The sequence below is a fragment of the Parasteatoda tepidariorum genome, chromosome 9 (assembly GCF_982258835.1).
Source record: "Parasteatoda tepidariorum strain Cologne lab strain chromosome 9, Ptep-v5.0, whole genome shotgun sequence".
NCBI classification, from domain to species: Eukaryota; Metazoa; Arthropoda; class Arachnida; order Araneae; family Theridiidae; genus Parasteatoda; species Parasteatoda tepidariorum.
The window spans coordinates 27,998,431-28,025,821 of NC_141763.1; the positions used below are offsets into that span (position 1 = coordinate 27,998,431).

The window sequence follows — 27,391 nt, forward strand, 5'->3', positions numbered from 1 at the left end:
ATACGACATTATATCTAAATTTCTTTATACTACAAAAACAAAAATATTTGTATTGAACATTTGAAATAATTTGACGAAAAAACGAGCGGCGCAACTGAAAGGTATGTAAATAAACAAAGATTTAACCTCGGCTCTCAGTGCCGCCTAGCGGTGAGCTCAGTCCCTTTTGCAGGTGCAGTCAAATCTATTGTTCTGAGTGAAAATGACGTAGCCTGTACTGCCAAGCGTCAGCGGCAGATCGAGTTTAGCCTTGCTATGATAAACAGAGCTAAATTATTTTTGAAAAAAAAATCGGAGAGTCACGTGGACAGATATGCTCTATGATTGGTTGAAAATTTGATCGGTACGATAGCAAAATGAATTTTACTGCGCCGATAATCGGTGCAATAGACACTCCGTACTTAAAATGACGTTAGGTACCTATTTCTGTCCAGATGTGCTCACACCATTAAGTAACAAAATTTAAATTATATTAAGACAAAGTTATTCTATTAACTTAATGAAATCATTATTTTTTTCAAAAAAATTTAGCTGTTTAATAATTAAAAGTTACAAATTATTTTTTCATGGATCATTTGTTAAGTCAGCTCACCCAGACATCGACATAGTCCATTTTCAAATACATTCCTTAATCAACGCGTACAACGAGTTTTTTCAGTTTATTATTTTGAAACATATTAAGAATGTTTAAAAACGTCACGTTTCAGGCTCTCCGTTTTTTCAATTTATTACGATGATCTATTTGTAAATTAATTTTGTCTGCTTGCAGTACATGATACGTATTGTTTTGAACTATCCCTAGAAAAATTCTTATTATTATTATTGCTTATTAAATTAAATCGTCGGTTGAAACTTGCTATTTTCTTCTTGTACGATTTCGCTGTTTGTTGGTGTTTATAGAAATTGGTGTCTTATTTTGTGAAATCGCCATTTGAATTGTAAGAAACGCAAAATATTTTATGCAATTTAAATTCATAGTTATTTTTAGAGAAATAATGTTATTGAGCTTGTTATCAAAAACTATCAACACCGTTATGATATTATAATTAAATGATCCATCACTATCCAAGTTTTTATATAATTGGGATTAAGTGTTCTTATTTTGATCCACTATTCACTTGATCAATATTCACTTCTGTTGATCACTTTTAGCTGTGTTGATCACTTTTCACATCTATTGGTCTTGAATATTCTTATTTTCGTTGTTTTCTCTCATAAAACTTTGAATGTGTATATTTTTTTAGTTATAAAATGGATTTTTCTGATAAATCACTAAAATCTGATGGTCGTGAGGAATGTCACGTGTGTGGTGAAAGTGTTCTAAGGAAAGATTTGGAATGGCACATATTATGCCACATTGCTCCTCAAATATTTGAATGTGATGACTGTGGTGAACGTTTCAATTCATATAAAGCTTTACGTAGTCACCAAGAAATTCACACCAAGCCTTATGCCTGTGCATATTGTGATATGACCTTTGGTCATCGTAGTAACTTGCGGAGGCATATATTTGTTCACACTAAAGATAAACGTCATGCTTGCGATGTCTGTGGTAAACGTTTTCCGGTGAAAGGAGATCTTAGAAGACATTACCGCACTCACACTAAAGAAAAGCCTTATACTTGCGAAATTTGTGAAAGGAATTTTAGCCAGCGGGCTAATTTGAAGAAACATCAACAAATACACATGGAAAAATCTAAACCATGTGAAAGTGAAAAAGATACTAAGGAAGATTTGAGTCGATTCATTTGTCTTCTATGTTTCAAGTGCTTTGCAGAGAAGCGAAACCTTGATAGGCATCAGATTACGCATACTAAAGAAAGGCCTCATGTTTGCGAAATTTGTAATCGAGGTTTTGGGTTAAAACATCAGTTAAAAGCTCACAGTTTGATCCATACTCAATTAAAGCCTTTTAAATGTGAAAAATGTGGTAAAAGTTTCCTTGATAAATCTCGCCTGAGTCAACATTTAGTTACACATAGTAAAGTGAGGCCTCATCGTTGCGATATATGTGACAAAGGTTTCTATTTTAAAGGTGAACTTAATCGTCATTACTTGACTCACACGAATCAAAGGCCACATATTTGTGACATTTGCCACAAAAGCTTTACACAAAGTGGTCACCTCAACCGACATTATCGCTGGCATGCAGGTCTGAAAGCTAAATCTTTTCCGTTAAATGTAGTTTGTACTGATGTTGTGAAAATTGAGCCTGTTGAAGATATTGAAGTATAAAACATTCTTGGCGTGCTATATAAAAGACTACAATTTTGATTATTTCTAGGGTTCACACCAGCAATGAAAATTTAATAGTCCAATAGGACCAACTAGGTAGCATATAGTAGTCCAAAAATTTATTATGGTCGATAAATGCGAGGAAAAAAAACTTGAACTTTACAATTGCATAATTTTGTTATGTTACATATCAAAAATTATTAATTAATATTTATAACACCTTAAAACTAATTAGGTTCATTACCTTATAATGATTGAAGGTTAGCATTTATTAAAATTAAGAGAAAGAATAAGCAAAAATAATATTAGCAAATGGATTCAACGAAGATATTTCAATGCTGAAACCAATTAAATAAGTAAATGAAAAAAACAGAGAAAGTAAGAGTTAACAAATTATTATATGAAAAATTGAGCATGTAAAAATTATAAAATTTTAAATAATCAGTGAACAAAGAATATTGTTTTATTTATGAATAATTATACTTCCATTGCTTGAATAACAAGCAGAGCACAACATGTATGCTTGAAATGTAAACATTTCAATATAAAAGTTTTTGTACCAGACACTCACAATTATTCCATTTGAATTCCATACCAAGAGTAGAACAATAAAATTAGTAAAATTTTTTTTAAAATTGCATGGAATTTGATGAGTGCAAAAAAATTTTTTTTCCTTACTATTTTTTAAATTCCACACATATTTCAAGGCAAAAAATTTGTTGCTTATGCACATTATTTTAGCGACATTTGTAGAACACTTGGCACCGATTGTCACCATACTGGTGTGAACCCTAATTTTTGTGAACTCAAAGGGGAAAATATAATATAAGGTTCCCCTTGGCAATCTTTTTACTGAGTTGTGTTTATGTGTTAAATACTAAGGAATTGAGTGAAATTGTTATGAAAGTTTGATATTCCTTGTAAAATATATTAATTTATTTAACTAAATTCTTTTAGTTATTTATGTTGCAACTTAGCTATTTATATCTGAGATCATCATTACACATCAAGTTTTTGCAGTCAATGCTATTGTATACAAATGTAATTATTTGTAATTGCCATGAGTATAAATATAATTATTAACAATTACATGTTGCAGTTGTGGCCTGTTATTTGCTATTATGACTTTAAATTATTATCAGGGATGATAAATGCATATTTAGTTTTTCTTTTCTTCCTTATATAGGGTATTATTCCTGACTTTTTTTTTTTTTGTTTGTTATTTTTTTATGTTTTACATTTTTTTTGAAAATAATTTGTTTATGGATAATTTTTTTTTCTTTATTAAAGATAAATATTGATTTGAATTTTTTTATTTTAAATTTCCCCCAATTACATATGTTTATGTTATGACTTAAAGTATATTATCAGGGCTAGGATGTAGATCATACTGTCTTTTTTGCATATTTGGTTATTTTTTCTTTTACAGAAAATCGTTCATGTCTTTTTTTGCTCATTTTTTTATATCTCAGATTTTTTTTTCCTTTTTTAAATTTTTTTTCATGAAATTTCCATTATATTTTTTAATTTAAGAGCATTATGTGATTTTTTTTCTTCTTCTTTTTATAAATTGGTGTAAATTTTGCATTGGTGTTTGTTATTTTAAATTTCCTCCAATAACAAGTGTTGATGTTGAATAGAGTTTTTCAAGATAAAATAAATTGCTTTTGAGCAATTGACCAATTATTGAAATTTTTTTTAATGGAATTTATTCTTTGGAATGGAATTTCTTGAAGATTGTAATAAAAAATCGATAAATTTTTAGTTACCTTTATCAGGAATTTATCGATATTTTATTTATAAATTACATATTCATTTGCATTGTTTCTTCATGCTATACATTATTAATTTTATAAACACAAGTTTCAATTTATAATTTAAAAAAAATTTATACGAAGCATGCTTTTTAAATTTTTTAAGGGCATTATTTTTTATTTTAGGTAAATTTTTTTTATGGTTTTTTGAGACTTTTTTATTTAATTTTTTTGACATGTTATTAAGGCCAATCACATTTGATGGCTGGGATACCTTTATAGATCTGAAGACCAAAACCCCACAAAAAAACTTTTTTTAAACCAGAAGGTACAAGAATAAAGGGGTCCTCTACCGACTAGGTGACTGGACACAGTTGAAAAGGACCTAACGATAATAGGAATAACTAACTGGAAGGCCATGGTACAGAATAAATTAAGATGGCAATAACTTATCTGGACGGCCTTGGCCTATCATAGGCTGTAGTGCCCAAGAAGAAGAGACTTTTTTTGCATTTTATGAGAAATTTTAGCACATCGGCATCCTAGTCCTGTTTATTATAAGCTAAAACATAATGACAGAAATGTTCTATGAATTTGTTTAAAAGATTACTTGTAACAAGCACAAGTGCTAAGAAAAGGAGAGCATGAGGCTTTGTGTTCTAAGTGGAGTGAGGCCTCTTTAGAATGTTCAAGCCTGAAAGTAATAAGATTCATTGGTTAGCTAATACTGAGAAACAAGACTTTGAAAATATAAGCCTAACTCACACTCAAGTCAATTTTCACTCTGACCAATGGTGCAGCAGCCTGCTTATAACAATTTAACAGCCTCAGACATATTTAAGGTTTCCTTCTACATGATAGTGAACCATCATTTATAATGAACTTATTGCTGGGTTCTCAGACGGTTCACTATAGGATCTGACTGTATTTCGAATTGTGAAAACACTGAGTTTGCTTGTTCAAGAGTGAATGCTAATAAAAATCAATTTTCAACTTTTGTGTAATTTTTATTAGGATCGTATAATCTGTGCCTGATGGTAAATTTTTAAAGTTTTGGCAAAATTAAATAAATTCTGTTTGATTAATCATTGTTTTACTCGGAACAAGATAGTCTGGTTGGTAGGACGTTGGACTTGTGTTCATGAGAAAGTGAGTTCGAATCCCGCCGGCCAAAGATTTTCAACGTATTAAATGGTGAGGGGTGCTTGTTAAATCTGACAGTGTCACAAAGTCCTCCAAAGTCCTATAACAAATCAATATACTTGGGGGTACTGAATTAGAATTAGAGCGTTTTCTGATTCAGGTAAAAATTACGATCTGTAGATGAATGGAGTAGGTTTGAGTCTTTCCTGTAAAACAGGCTGTGACGTTTGTGTGGCTTATTTTTGACAATAGATGGTGCCGCTGAAAAAAGAAAAAAAAACACACCCTCTGCCTTAGAAATACAATTGACTTAAATCAGCCTTGCTGGCAAGTAGCACAAGTAACAACAACAACAATTATTTTGCTCTATTCAGTGGCATGTAGATATGTGAGGATGTCGATCCAGGATGCTTGGAACAAACTTATGGATTAGGAATGAGGGTTATAATAATGTAATGTCTGGAGATGAAAAAAGAAACTTATTAAATTAAGGGGGAAAATTTTTTGAAGGATGTATTTTTGTACCCTTACTTTCAAAAATGGAATAAAACTATTTTTCCTGTATCAAGAAATTGAAGGATTAGCATATGAATGAATTTAAAAACATTAGAAATTTGGATGTTTGTATTTAATACTATAATTTAACTTCAAAATACAATAAAGATAATTAAAATCGTAAAAAGGGATAAATAATTATTTTCAACTCAAATGGACTTATTTCACTTTAAAAAATAACCGCTCATTTATAAAAATTTTAATTCGTTTTAATGTAAATGTATTTAGATATTTCTTTTTCGTAAAAATTTATTATTTTCAACAAACATTTTTAAATGTAAAAAATATTTCAATTTCAATGGTCATCATTAAATTTGTTTGATAAGCATATTAATAAGATTCTTAAAAATATTTTACTTGAGTATTTATTTAGTATTTTCGCCATGAATGGGGACAAACAATAGATAGGCCTGGAGGAAAATTCTTGAGAAGGCCATGGCCCACCCAGGACTGTTGCACCACCAAAGAAGATTTACTTAATAAAAATTATACTAGTAAGCTAATTACAGATTAAAAAGTTTTAGTATACTTAAGTTGTCTAAAGTCTTTTGTATATTTAAATGGATATATGTTAGGGGTTGCTGCCTCACACTCTGAACTTCCCTGCTATCAATTTAATTATTGTGGGAAATTAGAATTTTCGGTTTGATTATTATTGCTATAACAAACTAGAGGATGTTCTTATTTATTAAAGCAATTTTTTCCCATGTAATAAAGAAAAATAATATCTTGTAACATGTAAAAAGAGAGAGGAATAATTTATATTGTATTTTTTGTATTTAAAGAAAAATAATTAGAAATATTGGAATGTATTCGAGAAAGACACCAATTCTTTTTAACAGTAAATATCGACATATATTATTAAAACAATATAAAATTAGTTATTTGTAAAACGAGTTTAAGGTAAATGAATAACATATCATAAATATAGTTTATTAAAAGTATCAAAAATATTTTACTACACATAAAAAATGTTATTTACAATATACATTAAATTTAATTTAGGACTTTATTACAAATCAAATCGGTTCATTTCTTTCAGTTGGCTGTTTCTTTCTTGAGAAATATTCTTTTAGGACTACAATCCTGCTTTTCAGACTTCCTTCTTGGTAAGTTGGACTGATTGGTAAAAGATTAAACATAGTGTGTTTCTCTAAGTATGAAGTAATGCCTGGAATGTTGTATGTTTTTGGTGCTAAAGTTATACTAGTGCTGCTATATACCTCGCCTTGTTTGCGCCAAGCAATAAGACCTCTTTCCTTATCTGTACCTGTTAATTTAAAAAAAAATAATAATTTTTTTTAGTTGATTGCATTCATGTGCTTTACTTTTATACCCATCTATTAATATACACATTCATAATTGTTCTTTTGATTGATATATAAAACAAAGAATTTCAAAATAATTATATTAAAAAATAATTAGAAAATAATTATATTTGAACAATCAAGACTTAAACTTACGACTGATTAAATACCTACATCAATCCTTCTTTATATATATATATATATATATATAGTGATATATATATATAATAGTGATTTTTATCATAGGATAATTATTTTTTATTTCGAAATATCACTAGGTAAAGAAATGTGTCCTGAAGAGAACCTTTCTGTTTTTTCCATTAAAATTTATTCATTTTATTTTCTAATTGTATTGGGTGCAAAACTTTTTAAATATTATTAATATTGCAAAACTTTTCAAATATTAAAGTTTTCTTCATTTCGTAAAAATTTTAGCAATTCTGTGTAGTTTCTGTAAATTAAAAAAATTGGAATTTTGAAATAATTTTTAATTTAGCGAAGTCTTTTCGAAATATGATCCAATATTTTACTGTTCCGTTAATCTAAACGCTCCTGAAGTTTTAAATCTTCTCTTTTGCCTTTATAAGTACAAAACACGAATCTACATGAAAAAAGAACTCATCTCAACTACTACACGACGCCCTTTTTATTCCACCAAAATCGTCGCAAGAGACAGATTTTTCGTTTCATTATCTTCGCATTTCTTCTCGCTATATTGATATTTTATATTATTTGTATATAGCTGTTTTATAGTGCTTACTATTTTTATCCCCTTATGAATGCATTTACCTTTACACTGTTTTAGAGTATTCACCATTTTATCTGATTTTATTTTGCTTTTCAATCTTTTAAAAACATATGTTTGGCGCGGCATGTCCTTTTTTGGAATTTGTACTATTTACCTGGAGTTTCACAAAAAAGCGAATTTACCTGGAATGATGTTGTCCATCAAAAATCCGATGAATCCTCCAACGAGCATATTTGTACTCAGTAGTATAGTGAGAGCTTGATCAGCAGCTTGGTTACCTGAATCAAAAAGTTAAACAATTTCAGGAAGAAAGAAGTGTGCATAGAAGTGAAAAGGAAGGGTACCCAAAATCACATTTTTAAATTAAATATCGAGTTTAATTTTTTTTTAATCAATTATTAATATATTTCTTGAGACAACACTTTTATGTGTTCTCTTCAGTCAGGAATATTGGGCGAATGAGGGTTGAGCGACAACTTCTAATTTATATATTTATGTATTCAAAATTTTACGAATAAATTTTTTTATGTTTTTCGTTTTCTATAAATTCTAAGTTTGATTCAGTCCATTTAGAAAATATTGTCCAACTCCACGCTCTTTACATCACATATATTGCATTCAAAGAATAATAAAATACATTGTTGTAGTAACACTGGCGATAAAAATGGGCTACAGGTGGTGTAGAGGAGAACTTTGCATACTTTCACCATTTGCGAGTGGAGAGTCATGGAAGAAGGAAGTACGTTAGTTTCTATCTTGATTTTCAAAGAGTTTAAAAACTTCTAAGTTATGGAACTGAAAACCCATTTAACATAGTTCTAAAACAAAGCTTGTAAAAATTAAAAAAGAAAGTGTTTTTTAACAATTAAATTACGAAAAATATTAAGAAAGGGGAAAATATCGTAGTACATTCCTATACAACGGAGGAGGGGCCGGGATAGCGTGCTTGGTAGGGCACCGGGCCCATGTCCAAAAGGTCATGGATTCGATCCCCACCGCACCGGCTGAAGACTCCCCCCGTGTAGTAAATGGTGACTGATGCAAAATCTGTCGAGTCAAAATCCTCCATATTCCCGTGACAAATCATACCTCTGGGGGTACTGATCCAGGAATTACTTTGTCTTTTGGATTTTGTTCAAAATTACAAGGCTACGGAGTTGGACATTAGTAGTCGATAATTAGTAGTTGGACATTAGTACCCAAAATTGGGTCTGCTGTTCAACGACGGATATAAAACAAAATAAAATATACAACGGAGGAGAGGGAAGGGTCGAGACAGAACTTTTCTTCTCCCCAGAGGGCGCATTGGAGCGTTGCTATCGCTAATAGGATGGATATGTGTCATCTACTAATGAAAAAAAAAAAAAAATTCAAACCAATTTTCAGTGAAAATAATTACCCGTGTCGATAAATTCTGGATTCGACTGGATCCATTTAGGCAGGCAGAGACCCATGAATATCGAGAATCCGAGGACAAAGAGATTCCGAGATGAGTTCAGATCTACAAAATGAAGAGTAGAAAGACCAACAGCCGTGATCATGGAAAACATTATGCAGAATATGCCGCCCAGAATGGGACCAGGAATGGTCACGAAGATGGCTCCAAATTTTCCCAACATTCCGAACATAATCATCAATATACTCCCGTATTGTATCACTCTGCGGCTGGCCACCTGTAATAAATAAATATGACATTATTTATTGACATTCTTACAAGACTTATCCTCTCGATTTAACTTTTAATTGACTAGCAGTCTTTCTTATTTATCAATAATCTTTTTTGCTTCCATCTTGTGGATATTGCTCTCTGTTACCCATCGCTTTAAGAAGCTCTGTACTTCGATTTCAGTTATAAATGTAAACATTTATATAATTAATAATTAGAAGACAGAAATATCATGTTTTTGTTTCATAAATCCTAATTATTTTGTGTCACCACTTGAGCTACCATTTTTTTCAGCTTTGGAAAATGTAACCTTCATTTTAAAAGGACGCTAGGTACTTGGGTTAAAATCATTAAATTAATTTATTTTAATCGATAGGAGGTTTTTGATTGGTAAAACCTTATTTTTACTTCAGCAAATTACCTTTGTAATGCCTATAGCCCCAATATTCTCACTGAATGAAGTGGTTCCACTCGCCGTACCAAATAGTCCGGCAACGATGCATCCTATACCTTCTATCAAAATCCCTCTGTTGATGGCATGTTTTGGGGGTGATTCAGCTCCTGACAGCCGAGCACAAGCATAATAATCGCCAACTGATTCTATTGCTGATGCCAGGACGCCAGCCAAAACACCTACCATTGCTCCTGATGTGAACGTTGGCATTCCCCATTGACCTGCATTTGAAAGATCATATGTTATTATTGTTTGATAAAGTTGAGTACAAATTTAACTCATTTGCATTACCCAAAACTAACCCATTGTCCTCATAGAAGGACAGTTCAATTTTTTTTGAAAAGTAAAAAGGATCTAACATGTGTATTTTATTATTAATATTTATTTACAATTATAAGATATATATAATGTACAAAGATAAGATATTTTTTTCAACCATATTGATAATACTATAAATATATTACCTTTTTTTTTCTTTTTTCAACTATGTATTTTTCATATATAGACTCTTCTTACGATTAGGCATTAATGGGTTAAGCCCTTGACGCAAAATTTTTATAAAACATATTTTCATAATTTTTTCATAACTTTTTATTAGTTTAGGTCAAAATAAGTGAAAAATATTATATTTTGCATTTTATTAATTTATGGTTATGAATTACGGCATTAAACACCTGTGTCTCTTTGCGTTAAAGTTAAAATCCTCCAAACACGACATACCTCCAAACAAAATTTTTCAAATTTGCATTTATTTACGGTTATTTAGATAAGACAAACAATTATTAATCTTTGAAATTTTTTTAAATTTACAAAATCAATTATTGATGAATTTAAGAATACGAATAAAATATTCAAACTACTTTTTGTCAAACATCAAGTAATCTCATTGTGATACAACTTCACATTTAGTTCTTTTCTTTAATTAATGAATCCTCATAAAGTTATTATTTTGTTGTTGTTGTTCTAAATATAAACAAAGACAAATTCTGAAGGGATTCCCTTTCTCAGACATCGCACTATAGTTATGCATTTACATCAAACAACGTGAGATTTTAAATTTCATGACTTTCCAGTACCTGACCAAATAGATTCGATGAATCGGTCAGTGCAGCTCTGCGTGTTAGTGCTCCGTTCCACCAATATTGTAATTTAAAACTTAATGTTTCTAATATATCGTGGTAGATGTATCTCTAATATAAAACTAACAAAATGAATCCATTGTTTTACCACTTATTTTTACTAACTAATCATTCTAATTTTAACCATGAAGTCGACAACTACCATATTAAATACCTTGGTCTGGTCATTAACAGTAAATTTAATTGGAAAGATCACGCCAAAACAGTTATCAACAAAGTACAAGCAGACTGCCACAGATTACAAATCCTTCTTCAGAACCCAAAAATGAAACTTAGACTTAAACGTTACTACAATGATCCGTCCCATCCTGACTTATGCATCTCCAGCTTGGTGCAACATCTCCACATCACTCCTTAAAAAACTCAAAACGTGCCAGAACAAAATCCTCAGGAAAATAACAAAAGCAAGATGGTTTATCAGAAATTAAAACATACATCGCGACCTCAACATAGATTCTTTAGATCATCATATTGCAAAGCTAAATTTCAGATTTTTTGAAAAAACCATAAATTGTGACACCGCAGGATTCAACGAAATTTTTACTTTTGAAAACTTAGGAGAAGACCTCAGGCCGATGGCAGCTTACTTTTGTAGTGACGTAATTTTATCTAAAATTCAAAATATTTAAATTCCTTTTACTCCAACTGCATTCCAATTATCAGAAAGAACCACCCTAAAGATCACAATTCAAGACGAATGGGAAAAAGGCCGCTAACGGCCCCAGGCTCCCAGATAAATATTGATGATGATGATGACAACTATCATATTAACTTATGGATACTTCTAAAGAGAGTAAATGACTATTAAGATGATCCTCGACTCGGGAGTATACCATTCACCAAATTACATTAGTACTCTAGTCGTTCCATAAGCCCCTAAGGTCCCAAAAGTCTAGTCGCTCAAGGGCTAATTAGACAGATGAAGAAGGTTGATGCAAGTAATGAGATGGTCTTGTTGGTACTTAGTTCTGGTTTCCACAGTATTTATGAGAAGATTCATTGTCAAGTTAGTCGATTTAACGATCGATTTCTTTAATAAATCAATTCGTACCCACTTTTTTTTTTATATGAAACTTTTTTCATTTTACATTATTCAGTAACCCCCTTGACTTTTATGAACGCCTCCTATAACTTAAAGCATCCACACGGTTTCTTATAGATAGTCTGATCAGACCACTGTGAAAATAAACCAATTTACGAAAGAGCTATTTAATAGAAAATCTATTAACAATTGGAAGGTGTTAGCAAATATATATCCAAAAATTTGTTTAATTTAGGAATATGATTGGTTTGTCTTATTTATTTGTCAACCACTACAGATTCAATACTCAAACATATATGATAAATTTCTCTTAATTCCTTTAAAAATAGAATTTGGGTTCATGCGCACAACTGGTTCACTATTTAAATAGTCTACGCCGACTAATAAAAAAACCGTGTGGAGGCTTTCTGATGTAGCAGGTGATGGTAAATGCTTGGTTCAAGTGCCCAGCTAAATTTGACAAGCAAAGTGGTTTGTTATATTAAAAAACTTAAAATGTAGGTAACGTAAGAAAACTTCCGCTTGATTTAAACGTTTATGAGCTACCATTCTTTTGATATTTTAATTTTTCTAATATTTACAATGTTAGTTTTTCTAATGTATACAATACACTGTCAACAAAGTTACATACAAAATGGTTATGCTTTGTTACATACACTGAAAAGTGGTCATCGATAAAGATAAAATCAAGGTAAAATGTTCCTATTTTAGCTACCATTTTGGCTTTTAAAATTCATAATAAGTTAATTTCAATAAATAATGTGTTATTGTCGGGAGGAAATATATATTCTGGAAAAATAGTTGGGCGATAATAAGCATCTTGCTATCACTTGGTCTGTCTTATTAATACAAACTCTTACGAAAAATTTCGTCTCACGCTAGCGCGGGATCGGCTGCGAAAATGTTAGAAACCACATATAAGAACCCTGATATAGTTATGCCTTATTTTTTAAAAAGCCTGACAAAATTTATAAAATTGCTAATACCTTTCGCTCTGCTTTCTAACTATCACTTATGAAAAATATTTAAAGAAAATCGTAAAAGTTGGCGGCCATGTAATTAAAAATCTGGGTATTGCTCACCTGGATATGGAATTCTTATCCAGGGACTTGCTCTTAAAATAGATAATCGACTGTCTGTTCTCGCAGGATTCTCCTCAGAGAAAACTCCAGTGGCTGTGAGAATTGCGCATAGAGACCATGACATCAGGATAGTCAATAGAACCTACATAAAATAGAAAAACATACATTATAAGAATATTTTCTCTAATGTACAGTGCGCAAAATAAAAAACGAACCACCCTGAATGTTTTTGGATCTATGATCGAATCTTCACGTTGATCGAATCACTCAGTCTTAAATGTCTATGGGAGTGATCTCAAATATTGTATTAGTGCAGACGGTATTTTATTCTAATTAGTACAAAAACGTACTTTCTCTGAATAAATATACTTTTTTTGTGTGACGGATTTCAATATCTGATTTTCAAAATATAGGGGTTGTCGTAATCTGGGAAATATGGCCCCCATAGTTTGGTCATGAGAACGTTGCTAAGTTTGCACCCCTTAATGTTAATTTTACTTAGTATATGAGTATTTCACCATCTTAAATTTTTAGATCTGCAAGGTCTAACTTAACACGTTCACGCCGGGGTGACCCACCGGTGGGTCTCGCTAGATTTTCTCATCTTGGCGGCGCACCAGAGTAAAAACTGGTAACAAATAAATTTCTTTTTTTAGTTTTTTTCCGGGAATAATAAAAATCCATAACTACCAATTGTTTTTAACGGATGCAATTTTTATATTGAATTGCTTCTTCGCCGTGGTAAATTTCCTTACAGTGAATTGTTATTGTTGAGAATAGATTAACTCCTCCCAAATATTATCTAATATTCTTCTACCAGTATTTTCTATTTTCCCGGACAAGTATTTTCACTTTTCCCGTCGTGAACATGTTAAGCAAATTGAAAACTTTTAGTACTCAATTATGAAATTCGTTTATCCAAAGATAATTTCATGCAAAAATTAGCCTTCAGTAAATATTTTATTATTTATTTTTTATTATTTTACTTAATAATAACCGAAAGAAGTTTGAACTGTAAGGTATATAATTTTTTAAATCATTTTAAAGAATGCAATTTTATATAGCTAAATAAAAAATTTGAATAAAATCGGTCGAATAGTTCCTGAGAAATTACATTTTAAAATTATGGCTTTTTTAAAATTTAATTTCTCAGAAGCTATTTGACTGATTTCGATCAGATTCTATATTTTGCCTTGTAAAATTGCATTCCTTATAAAGTGATGTTACATATGAACGTTTCTATTACTTATATGTAATTGTGGGAAAAATATTTTAAAAACAAGTCAAAATTGTTAATCAGACATTAGAACACAAATTTTACTACCTGTAGGAAAAATTTCATACCTAAGTGCAGTAAGTTTACATCTCTGTTAATTCCCAGATACAAAACAGTCTTATCTACCATAATGTATTATTTACCCTTTCGTTACGAGCTTCGTATTTAGTCGGCATCCATAGGTCTCCTTATGTTTACGAGCGTTATATTTACCCGCCGTCTGCGTAACTTCTACCTTGTGTGTACGAGCGTCATATTTCGTACACACAAGGTAGAAGTTACGCAGAAATTTGTCTGCCTTGTTTAAAAATTTATTATACTAAATTAAATTATTAAAATTAAAAAAAAAAAAATACTTTTTTTATAACAGTCGTTGAACAGCCGACCCAATTTTGGGTTTAAAACTACTAATGTTCATCTCGGTAGCCATGTAATTTTGAACCCAATCCAGAAACAACTCCTGGATCAAGTATTGGGAGAAATTTGCCTTCGTGAATGATTTTTTGAGGGAACTAACCCGCATTTTGCGTTATATAGTGAGGAAAACCACGAAAACCTCCCACAGTTAGAATGACGGCAAGGGAACTGTAACCCATGATCCGTATACCACTGATGATATTTTATGCCAGCACTGTGGTCTTTGCGAGTCTAGTGCGGAATTCGTATCGACCAATCATCGATGGGATTCGAACCCGGTTAACCTCATCGGAAGGGGAATGCTCTATCCTCTGAACCACCACGGTTCTAATTATAATACCTTTTTTTTTATATAACCGTCGTTGAACAGTCGATCCAATTTTAGGGGTTTACGCCAACTAATGTTCAGCTCCATAGCCTTGTAATTTTGAACCCCATCCAGCTGACAAGGGAAATCCTGGATCAAGTACGGGGAGAAATTTCGAATCCGGTTCACCTCATAAGAATGCGAACGCTCTATCCCCTGAGCCACCACGGCTTTAATTATAATACTTGTAAATATATAACACTCGTTACATAACACTTAAATAAGAAAATCCGAACATCAGCTTATCAACACGCAATATTCAACGTTCTCCGCAAGGTGCATTGTTCAGTAGCGTCATTTCAGTAGAGAGGCCTGCAATAACGTAAAGATTAAAAAAAGGATTTAAAATTAGGAGTGAAGGTGTATCTAAAGTTTTAAGGTATTGTTTTAACCGCTCAAGAGCATCATGATTTTTGATTGATTCGATTTTTATTTTAAGAAACTAGAAGAAAGACAAAAACTCAGGCCCATTTATACATCCGATTCACTCATTCATAGATTGTAATTTTGACTTGAACCAGAGAACGATCAATCTCCAATTCCGTACCTCCAGTGGCATTGGTTTATTATAGGAACTTGGAGGACTTTGTGACCCCACAGATTTAACGTGCACCAGTCACCATTTACTACACTAGGAGTCTTCGGCCGGCGAAGATCGAACCAACGACCTCTTAGACATGTGCTTAACATCCTACCAACCAAGCTATATCGACTTATAAGAAGTTTTGATTGGTAAAACTATTAGAAAACGGTTTAAATAGGCTGTCGCAGCCCTGGTGTTTTTTAAAGGTTAGTTTTGCCCCTAGTGTAGGTTAAATTCTTTTATGTGTCATTTGGTAAGTGGTGTTAGAGTTAGATTACGTAAATTAAAATCTTTTAATATAAATCAACGCATCTAGCGTCATTTTTACTGAATTTTTTCAACTTTTCAATCAATGTAGCCATAAAATAGAAACGGACTAGAGGCGTGATGGTTGGTATTTTCTGAGTTTATAAATGGCAGAAATACTCACAGGAAAGAGTTTGAAGAGAGGAAACTTTCCAAACGTCCACCCAGTCTTTTCATTATACGTGGGATAAGGCATACAAACATCTCGCAAACATTGTGAAAATAAAATCATCAACAGCATTGTTCTGAAAAGAAAACAGTCAATTGTTTTTTAGAATAGTCCTTCAACTTCAAACTGATTCGCAATGAATTACTTAATTTCTCTCACAGGTAGAGAAAGATAAGATCTGTACGTCTGCTTTCAAAATATTTCGATGCTTCGAGTTTACATTCTGTAATGTTTTTGTTTTATTATACACCATATTCATTCACTTTTTAAGTTGTAGGAAAATGTTTCCTTTCGAGAATTCATTGCGAAGAATACATTATGAAAAATATGATTGTAGGGAATACCGGGCAATGGCACTGAACATTAAAGAAAACACTAGTATAGAAAATACTGGGCTAGTGCTTTATCAATTACTTAAAAAAATTAATTAGTATAATAATGTAAAATTTAAAAAAAATTACTAAATGTAACAAATTTGAAACGTCGAAACCATATTGGGATTAAGGGCAAGTAATGAAAAGATTTTGTACATGTACCGAGATAGGTATGTGTAGTAGAAATCTAAGCAGTTATGCTATATCAGTATAGTACTCTTTTTTTTATTAAATGGATTTGAAGGAAATTTCGAGCAAATGTAACGTATATTATGGGGATAAAGTTACCGTAAAAACAAAGTTCGAAATTTTGCCACTAGATGGTGGTGTTCTTCTAAACTTTAATGTAAATTATGCATACATGCAACCAATTAACCAACAAGGTATGCACGTAAATAACAAAGGTGTGTAATTTAATGAAATATTCTGTTATTGAATTTTGTGATGTTATCATTCTTTTTGTTGCGCTAAAGTTGCTACCTGATGGCGAAAATCGAATTATTTTTTCAACAGAAACTTTGTCTCCATGATCTAAGTAAACAGATTTTTGAATTTGTTTTTGTTTCGGATCTTTGCAAACTGGAATTAGGAGACTCTGATTACAGTAAGTTAAATTTTAAAAACCTTGTACATAGGGACACAATTATCTTATTTTCTCCCATTAAACGAATTTCAATTGAAAGAACAAATGAAAATCAATATTTTTTTCATATCAAAACATACATTATTTCGTGGCCTAATTGATGAAAAGTAATAAGCCCAAAAATTAGTTTTGAGTGGCTAATCCATGAATAAATAGGATGATTAGACTTACAACATAGAAATTCCCCAGTTTCCCGACGCAGAATGAGCTGCTTCGGCAAATAGAGAGAGGCCCACAAGACTTATGGTTGGTACGATGGCCAAGGGAGTGATCCAATTGAGAAGAAATCCCATGATTCCAAAGAATCCGATGGCCACTTCACATACGGATGCACCAATGATAGCACCTTGTACCTAGAATATATATTTCGTATAAAGTATATGTCTTAAGCTAATTGGAAAATCTTATTCTGCGCAAACTGCCAACGTTATTGCAATAAGACTAACAAATGACGCCAGCAATTTGCCAAATTTCCCGAGTTACCTACGACATATATAAAAGAAGGCTAATAAAGAAAAACTTGTTTTTACTTTCATAACCAAAATATTTTAATTTATAACCGTCGTTGAACAGCCAACCCAATTCTGAGTTTACAACTATCATTAACTCCGTAGCCTTGTAGATTTGAACCCGATCCGGAAGACAAGGAACTTATAGATCAAGCACTAGAGATAAAAAAGCCTTCGTGGAGCACTTTTTTGATAGATCTAAACCGCATTTGCATTACACGGAGAGGGAAATCATGAAAATCTCACATGGTTAGCCTGACGGCAAGGGGAATCTAACTCATTATCCGTATATCTAAACTAAACTCAGTGGCGCGACAGCCCATAGAGGGCCAAGGCCTACTGTGCCCATCTCAGTTTTCTTGACCTTGGGCTCTGGGGTGCAGGAGCAGATGTTCCGGTCAGGTGGTCAGCCGAACGCGGAACCCCCAGTGTTTAGTTCCCAAGCATGCTCGGTACTCGGTACTCATTTATCGACCCACTGAAGGGATGAAAGGCTGAGTCAACCTTGCCCGGCCCGAGGATCGAACCAGGGACCTGTGGCACGACAGCGCGAGGCGCTACCGCTCAGCCACCGGCGTCATTATCCGTATATCACTGAGGATATTTTTCGTTCGCGCTGTGGTCGCATCGACCAGCCATCGCTGGGATTCAAACCTGGTTGATTTCATTGGGGGGAGCGCACCCTATCCCTAAACCACCGCGGCTCTAGCCTAAATGTTTCAAAGCAACACAGTGCTTTAAAACATGCTATGAAAAACAGTGAATAAAAATCATGAATTTTAATTTATCTTGGCCAATTAACCGCCATAACTCTCTCGTGTACTTTTTCCAAAATAATTTGAATGAAACGAATTCCTGAATGAGGAAGTTTTTAACAGATCTAAGATACTATATCATCACTAATTTCCAAATCTGCAATTGGCTCCTCTTTAAAGCTTCAATTTTTATGCAATTTAATAATAAATTCCTAACCAGTATTTCTTGAAAATCACTAGAGTGAATTCTAAAGGTCTGGTTTCTTAGGACAAGCGCCTTATCTGGGCGTCAGCGGAACGTCAACGTCCCGCTGACGCCAACAAAATACTGGTTTGTTAGCTCAATGCCTGGTTTCTTAGAACTAGCGCCTTATTTGGGCGTCAGCGGAAAGTTGACGTAGAGCTGACGCCAAAAAAATACTTTTTTGTTAGCTCAGCGTGAGCAGTCGATCCAACGCAGACATTATCTCTCATTGCGCATGCGTTAATAACGTAAACAAATATTTATTTTGAATTTGTATTGATTTTGTTTTTGTCGACCAGTGTTTTAGAGAACAAATAATGACTTTGTTCAAGAAAAAACACATTATAGCTGAGCTAAATGAAGAGTGCTATGTTTAATGAAGAACCTATGTTTAATGTCAAAATCAAAATCTTGGCTGATTTCAATGTGCTGTTGGATGTTGTCCGCCATTGCTTCTGTGGTTAACGTTACGTTGTAATCCAACTGCAGTTGAGTTGGACGGCAATTGTAGTTTAAGATGAGCTTTCGATGACGTATACTATCAAACTCACAAATGGACCAATCATAGGTTAGCGCTGATTTCAAGCTGACGGCGTCCTGTCCTAAGAAACCAGGCCTTAAGTATCCTCATCTCTCTGTTGCGTAGGACGTGGCAGTAAGAAAGCGATAATATTCGATATGTATGTAATAAAACATTTGAGCAAGATCGTTTGAATAGTTTCAGAGAAATTGAATTTTAAAAATACGACTTTTTCAAAATTCGATTTCTCAGAAACTATTCGACTGATTTCGCTCATATTTTGAAAAATTGCATTATTTAAAGTGATGTGAAAAATGGTATACCTTGTAATTCGAAATATTTTTGACCACTAGTAAATAATACAATAAAAAATTGTAAATATTAACTAAAAGTTATATTTCGTATGGAATTATCTCTTGATTAACGAATTTTATAATTGTGTGCAGAAAGTTTTTAATTCGCCTAAAAATTTCTCGAGATACGGCGAAATGTGTAAAAAGTAAAATTAATATTAAGGGGTTCAAACCTTGGACCGCTCTCCTGACCAAACTATGGGGACCATTTTTCCCAAATTGCGGCCACCGCCTATGTTTTGAAGGTTCAGAAATTCGAATCCTTCGAAAGAAAGATTCGTTTAAAGTGCGTTTTTGTGTCTTATTTTGTAACTTAAAATATCGTTTATATTTACTAATTAACAAATTTAAGATCACCCTTTTGAACCATTAAGATTGAGTCCTAGAACGTGAAGATCCGATCATTAGATCAAAAGTTATTAAGGGTGTTCCATTTTTTATTTTGAGCACTGAACGTTTTTAAACCTGTACTGCCAAGCAATAAAAAATAAATATTGTTGTTGTAGTCGTAGTTCATTTACGTCGCACTAGAGCTGCACAGTGGGCTATTGGCGACGGTCTGGGAAACATCCCTGAGGATGATCAGAAGACATGCCATCACAATTTTGATCCTCTGCAGAGGGGATGGCACCCCCGCTTCGGTAGCCCGACGACCTGCACGCGAAGTAGAGCACTTTACGGTAGAACAGTTTAACGAGGACCAATACCGCATACCCTCGGTCCCTACGCAGGCTGATCCAAGTGGTCACCCACCCGCACACTGACAGTAGCCAGTGATGCTTGACTTCGGTGATCTGCTGGGAACCGTGTCTTAACGATCAGTCCACTGCGGGACAAATAAATATTGAGACTTATTTATTTGACATTTCTGTATGATAAGCTACCTATTGCAAAAAATATTTTTCAAAAATAAATTGTGTTTAATCAGTTTTTGGAAATTATATTTTAGCGCTCCTAACATTACATCAAACCACTTTTCCCGAAATTTATAGTGTAGCACTTGCGTTGTTTTTTCAAATGCACGGCCGTATACGTTCTTTATACGTATACGTTTTCGGAAATTGTATTTCAGCGTTCCTAACATTACATCAAACCACTTTTCCCGAAATTTATAGTGTAGCACTTGCATTGTTTTTTCAAAAGCACGGCCGTATACGTTCTTTATACACTTGTTCATAAACTAAACTAAAAATAGCGTTTAGAAAAAATCTGTAACTTTGGGAACAAAATTATTTTCTGAGTTGAAATCCCCACATCGGTTAGATCAAGTACTTGTATAAATGCAACAAAATTTTTTTTCCCCAGTGCAGTTATTTATTTTGCAGCATGACATTTCGAAAGGAAAGAAAAAAAGAAAAAAAAATCTCCTCTAATTTTTCTTGACCTCGGGACTGACCTCGGCGTGATCATTAGATTATTTTTTATTTATTTTTTTTATTTATTAAACATTTTACAAGAAATTCAAGATACTTTTTAGCCACTACCGTTTAGATCGAGTACTTGAATCAATCTAACAAAAAATTTGCTCCCCAGTGTAATTTGTCTCAAAAATAAGACTTTTGCTAAGTTTCTGTTGCTTTTTTTTCTAAATTATTAGAATAAAAGTAATAATGTAAATAATTTAAGCAGCTACTGATTAAATATATTACTTCTCTCATTCGAGGCATCCATATTTCTCTTCGTTCTTCTATAGTCAAAGTAGAGTTTAGATCCATGGGAGGACACTGCCATTCTGGTAGATTCATGATAGCAAATATCGGTACTAAAAATGCCATGGAACTCCCCTGTACTATAGGCAGTCTAAAAATAAATAATAGATAAAAAATAAACTTCAAACACAAAATGCACTTAACCCTTTTTATAGGGCCACTTTTTTATAGTACTTGTTGTTTTAAAATATTATTGCGTTGGAGATTGATTTATAGAAAGAAATTTATATCTTATTACCTAAAATTAATTCAATTTTTAAGACCTATGCTTTTAGTTGGGTGGTGGATACGGGTTTCTCAAAGTTTTACCTTCAGTAAAGAATTGGTCATAAATTTCAACTTCTGAGCTCATAAAAAACGGAGTTTATAAATGCTGTGCTTATAAGTACAAATTAAATCGATAAGAAATGATCAAATGAACGAACGCATTACACAAAAGAGAAAATAGCACCCCAGTGTTGGCTTTGGTTCTTAAACCCACGCAAACCTTTACTGTTACCCACCATTTATGTGAACAAAGCCCGTCATTGGTATTTTTTAAATGTATTTTTTGAAGTTATCAGCAGATGGCAGCACAAATTATTGGGGGAAAATAGCTTCCCTTCGACATTTAAAAGTTAGTGAAGGTAGTGCGAAGTGTATTTTCCACGGCCCTACAAAGGGCTAAATAATTTACATGCTGTGATTGAAGTTTTTTAATTTTTATGTTTCAGTGTTGCCATGTAAATCTGAGAAGAAGTAGAAACTCGAAAAAAATCTAGGTAAATTCATCAGAGTTATGCTTTTAGAAGTAATTCGACTAGAATAAGTAAAAATATCGAATCACAAACGAACGTACTGACAAAGAAAAAAGTGCAGGAAAACAAAAGCCCCGGGTAAAAAACACATTTTTAATTATAGTGTCAATTTAACATTCAATTCAATTCCGGCCATTGTACCTGAATTTAATGAATTTCAATAATTATTCGAACGTAATTAGGTTTTTTTTTTTAAAAAAATAGTTATTACGTTTTTAATGCCCTATGTAATTTTAATTTTATGTAAATACAATTATATAATGTGCATTAGTATTATTACGCATCAATTAACAATTGTTTTTTGTGTCGTTAATCCTTGTACGTATAAGTTTTAGTTATAGTCAAAAGTGATAAAAGATTTCAATTTTAAACCATTAAAAAAAAAAAAAAACTAGTTGAAAAAGTATTATAAGTATATTGTTTCCCAATACGATTAGTGTAATTGTTAAAATATAGAATGAGTTTAGTCTTAATCCTTAAGTCCTAATCGTTTTGTTGCAAAAGTTCTTTTCCGCAAAAATTAAATTGATCTTCATGTACTAAATCTTTACATACTAAATCTTTAGATACTAAATCCTTATATACTAAATCTTTATATACTAAATCTTTAGATACTAAATCCTTATATACTAAATCTTTATATACTAAATCTTTAGATACTAAATCCTTATATACTAAATCTTTATATACTAAATCTTTAGATACTAAATCCTTATATACTAAATCTTTATATACTAAATCTTTATATACTAAATCTTTATATACTAAATCTTTAGATACTAAATTTTTATAAATAAAGTTAATCTTTATATTGAAAAATAATAAAAAATCATTAGAATAAATATTTAGTTGCATTAAATTCTGGTATAACTGCCCGAATTGAATCTCATATTGAATTCATATAATTATTAATGAGGTGTTATCTTAGGTGCATTTTTTTCGCGATGTATTTTTTTCTTTTTTTTTTTAAACCAGGCGTTTTTTCCGTTCACCGAAATATCATTAAAAGAAAACTCAGTCCGGTTAATATAGTTTAAAAAGTGTTTTTACCTAACACCGAATGTTGATTGTAGAAATGTGCAAATTCCAGATACGAAAAATGTTGTTGAGACAATATATCCTCGTGTAGGATCATCTTCTGAAATACAAAGATGTGGACATACCAAATACGGATAAGAAACAGTCCCTCCGAGCATCGTTAGATAATGCTGCAAAGGAAGAAAAAATAATTTTACTCTGCAATTTTATACTATTTCATGTGATAGTTTGAAACTTCTGTTACTGAATTTTCAGAATACGGCGGAAGTAACAAATAAATAAATAAATAAACAATATAAATAAACAAATAAATAAAATAAATAAACAATATAAATAAACAAATAAATAAAATAAATAAATAAATGATCAGCAATGGCTCAGTAGTGGTCACCGAATTGTCATTGTGAACTGGGGTTCGAACCACACCGAATGTCCTGCAAATTGTAATGTTATGTCTACTCTCAGCCACTACGGCACGTGTTGTTCAATACTAAACGATCGATAGGTTTTAAGTTGATAGATTTTTCAGACCTAACAATTTAAAATAATGTTGTACGATTTCTGGTCTAATGTCTACTCTCAGCCACCAAAGCTTCTTCACAGTTCCAATCGTATGTCTGCTCTTAGCCACCACAGTAAAGAACCACACTAAATGTTTTACAAATTGTAGCGTTATGTTTATTCATACACAATGTGAAAAACTACCACAATTCGGTAAAATCTGCCGTGTATCTGGCTCTATGAGAATACCAAAAAGCTCGTTAATTTTTACACATAGTCACCAAATTTTTCTACACCGTTTCAGTCATATGTCTGCTCTCAGCCACCAAAGCTTCTTCACATTTCCAATCTTATGTCTGCTCTTAGCCACCACAGTAAAGAACCACACTAAATGTTTTACAAATTGTAGTGTTATGTTTATTCATACACAATGTGGAAAACTACCACAATTTTGTAAAATCTGCCGTGTATCTGGCTCTATGAGAACACCAAAAAGCTCGTTAATTTTTACACATAGTCACCAAATTTTTTTACACCGTTTCAGTCATATGTCTGCTCTCAGCCACCAAAGCTTTTTTTTAGCTTCAGTCTTATGTCTGCTCTTAGCCACCACAGTTAAGAACCATACTAAATGTTTCACAAATTATAGCGTTATGTCTGCTCATAGCCACCAATTTGTTTTTACATCGTTCCAGTCGATCTCTGCTCTCAGCCACTACAGCAAAGAACCACACGGATCGTTTTGTATTGAACAACACAGATTACTTAAGTTAGACTTTGCAGATCTAAAAATTTAAGATAATGTTTTACAAAGTTTGAAATAAAATTACGTTATGTTAATTAATAAATTATAATCTTTTTTTTCCATTATAACATAACAAAGATTAGGTCATCAAACAAAATTAATTCTGATCAGTAAGATGACCATGTATGTAATACGATCTCAAAGGGGATTATAAAAAAAATTCTCTAAAAATTAGGCTACTTTGACAACATTTAAAAAAAACTGCTTATTAGAACTTGAATCACGGTTCAATTATAAGTTTAAACTATTGATTTATCATCATAGGTAAAACAATTTTTTTTTCTGTTTCAAAAACAGAAATTTATAAATAAAAGAAAAAATATTTTTACTACCCACTAAAGAAAATTTTTCCTCAATGATCGTACAATTTGGCCTTTCTACCCTTCAAATGTTTTATATACAATATTAAATATTTTATATATTCAAATATTTCATATACAATATTAAATATTTTAACTACAATTAAGAAAAATCTTGGATTCAACTTCTTTTATCACCTATTCATATCTCCTTAGTGTTTACGCCAATATGTCTGTTGTGTTTCATGGCATTAATTCATATGAAGCTGGATGAGTTCTTAGGAAACTGAAACAGCTCAAAATCAAAATCTAGTCTAGTTCTTTCAATTATAAAATTGTCAAATGTAAGAAAGCAATTTGACTTACCTGGAAACTCAACACAAGACAAACATACCAAGGAGGCACATCATCTATTTTATAAGTAATTTCTTTATTTAAATCTTCATCTTCATCTACTGTACTTCTAGGGCAGTTTTCGGAACACTAAAAAGAATAGCACAATTAAAACAAAATTTTTAATCACAGAATACTGTTTCAAAATACAATATTATTTTTTATCAAAGTCTACTAAGTATCAAAATACAATATTATTTTTTTTTATCAAAGACTACTAAGTATCAAAATAAAATATTCTTCTACCACGAAACTTAAAATTTTTTAATTGTCATTGTTTTCTTGGACTTCATTTAATTTCTTTTCAACATAATCACAACATTATCATTTGAATATATATATATATATATATCCTAGATATTCCTATATATAACCTAGAAAAATTTAAAAAATTTGTAAAATGTATCGGAAGGCTATTAAATTTTAAAAGTTTTAATTTTTCTTTAACTTTGGGACGTAATTAAAGCAGTTTTAACATCTAGTTATTTATTTATTTTTTAAATTTGCAGAAATTATTTGCTACATAGAAATTGGCAAAAAAAAATTGTGAATATTTATATATATATATATATATATATATATATATATATATATATATATATATATATATATATATATATATATATATATATATATATATATATATATATATATATATATATATATATATATATATATGTATATATATATATATATATATATTTATATATATATATATATATATATATATATATATATATATATATATATATATATATATATATATATATATATATATATATATATATATGCGTGTGTGGGCGGTACAAAAGCGCGAAGCCCTACCTATCCGTCACCGGTCCTCTTTTGTGATATACTGCATCTAATGAGGAGTATTTCAGAGTATGAAGAAAAATTAGTTTATTATTATTATTTTTTTTACTTATTTTTCTGTCAATGAGAAAAGTAAAAAAATGCGAACTTTTTATCATTGGAGGATAAAAAAACGTTTACATTTTCTTCTGTAGACAGTTCGAAACATTAAAACTAATTTTTACTGATTTCTATGTTGCATAATATATTCAAAAATTTAAAGCAAATATGTTAAGAAGTCAAAATTAACCAAATTCCTAAAATAAAAAATAGAAAACTGAAAAATTTTGTGTAGCTGAATTAAGCATTTATCGTCACTATTCTTGGGTGGCTACAACCTAGAAAAATTTAAAAAATTTGTAAAATGTATCGGGAGGCTATTAAATTTTAAAAGTTTTAATTTTTCTTTAACTTTGGGACGTAATTAAAGCAGTTTTAACATCTAGTTATTTATTTATTTTTTAAATTTACAGAAATTATTTGCTACATAGAAATTGGCAAAAAAAATTTTTTTTTGCATTTTTTAAATTTTTTTCTGGTTACGTCCGCCTTACTTTGCGAATAAAAGTTAGGCATTATGTTTATGTTTAAACCAATGATATTTTCGTCTGTTACACCTACCATTTCATTTTAAAAAGTTGCAGTTTTCTTTGGTTCCATATTGAATCATGTATACATATGTATCTAGAGTTAAGTGAGAAGGAAGTTTATTATTATATTGCCTCTAACTCTTTTTGTTAGTTCCAACGGCGAGAGAGAAATATTTGTCCAACTTGAATATTAACAATGAAACAATTTTGTTCTATTTGCTTTATGGAGAAAAGAACCTTTTCTATATATATGACACTGACATATCTGCCAACTTTTACGACCTTCTATCGAGCTTTTTCTAAAGGTAGTGAAATACTTAATAAAGTAATACTGCACGTAATTACTTAATTTTCTTTTCACTATTACTTAAATCACAGTAAGATTTGAATAAATAAGTGCTATAGCTTACAATCTTATGAAAATGATAAATATCAATAAATCGATTTTTTTTCTTAGCTTTCACATTGTTATTTTCAATTCTCGATTATATTCGAGTGTGAAAAATTATACATAAATTAGGCATATTAGCATAAAGAAAAATTATACATATTAGCATAAAAGGTTAATGAAGTATACATTTTGCTACCAAGAACAATCTTCTGTTAGAAACAGGGATGTCCTAGGCGACTAAAAATGTCAAATGTGGTAGAAACTCGATTAATTTATTATTCTTCTAATTATTCAATCATAACTAACACTATGACTTATATTTCAAATTATTCATATTGATACATCATATTGATCAATAGCATTTTTATTAAGCAC

The 27,391-nt window shown here is 31.3% G+C and overlaps 2 protein-coding genes across 4 annotated transcripts in view; one reads left to right on the plus strand and one right to left on the minus strand.

Annotated features, from left to right (window-relative positions):
* The first annotated feature begins 750 nt into the window (after nucleotides 1-750).
* On the plus strand, nucleotides 751-3,324 carry LOC147803436 (uncharacterized). Its single transcript, XM_087151139.1, has one exon. The coding sequence runs from the start codon at nucleotides 1,252-1,254 to the stop codon at nucleotides 2,233-2,235; it is 984 nt and encodes a 327-aa protein (XP_087007265.1). The 5' UTR covers nucleotides 751-1,251; the 3' UTR covers nucleotides 2,236-3,324.
* Nucleotides 3,325-6,604: 3,280 nt separating this feature from the next.
* The window catches only part of LOC107436342 (solute carrier family 23 member 2), a 30,741-nt gene continuing 9,954 nt past the window's right edge, over nucleotides 6,605-27,391 (minus strand). For 2 of the 3 annotated variants that reach the window (XM_087151137.1, XM_021146233.4), the window contains exons 2-11: nucleotides 25,157-25,273; nucleotides 23,198-23,355; nucleotides 21,291-21,441; nucleotides 17,432-17,613; nucleotides 16,199-16,319; nucleotides 13,126-13,267; nucleotides 9,830-10,083; nucleotides 9,142-9,415; nucleotides 7,925-8,020; nucleotides 6,605-6,957 (exon numbers count right to left, since the gene is read on the minus strand). In XM_087151137.1, the coding sequence (XP_087007263.1) occupies nucleotides 6,707-6,957; nucleotides 7,925-8,020; nucleotides 9,142-9,415; nucleotides 9,830-10,083; nucleotides 13,126-13,267; nucleotides 16,199-16,319; nucleotides 17,432-17,613; nucleotides 21,291-21,441; nucleotides 23,198-23,355; nucleotides 25,157-25,273 (1,746 nt within the window). In that variant the 3' untranslated portion in view covers nucleotides 6,605-6,706. Of the gene's footprint in view, nucleotides 6,958-7,924; nucleotides 8,021-9,141; nucleotides 9,416-9,829; nucleotides 10,084-13,125; nucleotides 13,268-16,198; nucleotides 16,320-17,431; nucleotides 17,614-21,290; nucleotides 21,442-23,197; nucleotides 23,356-25,156; nucleotides 25,274-26,656; nucleotides 26,749-27,391 lie in introns of those variants that run through there. The other variant, XM_087151138.1, reaches the window with a different exon arrangement.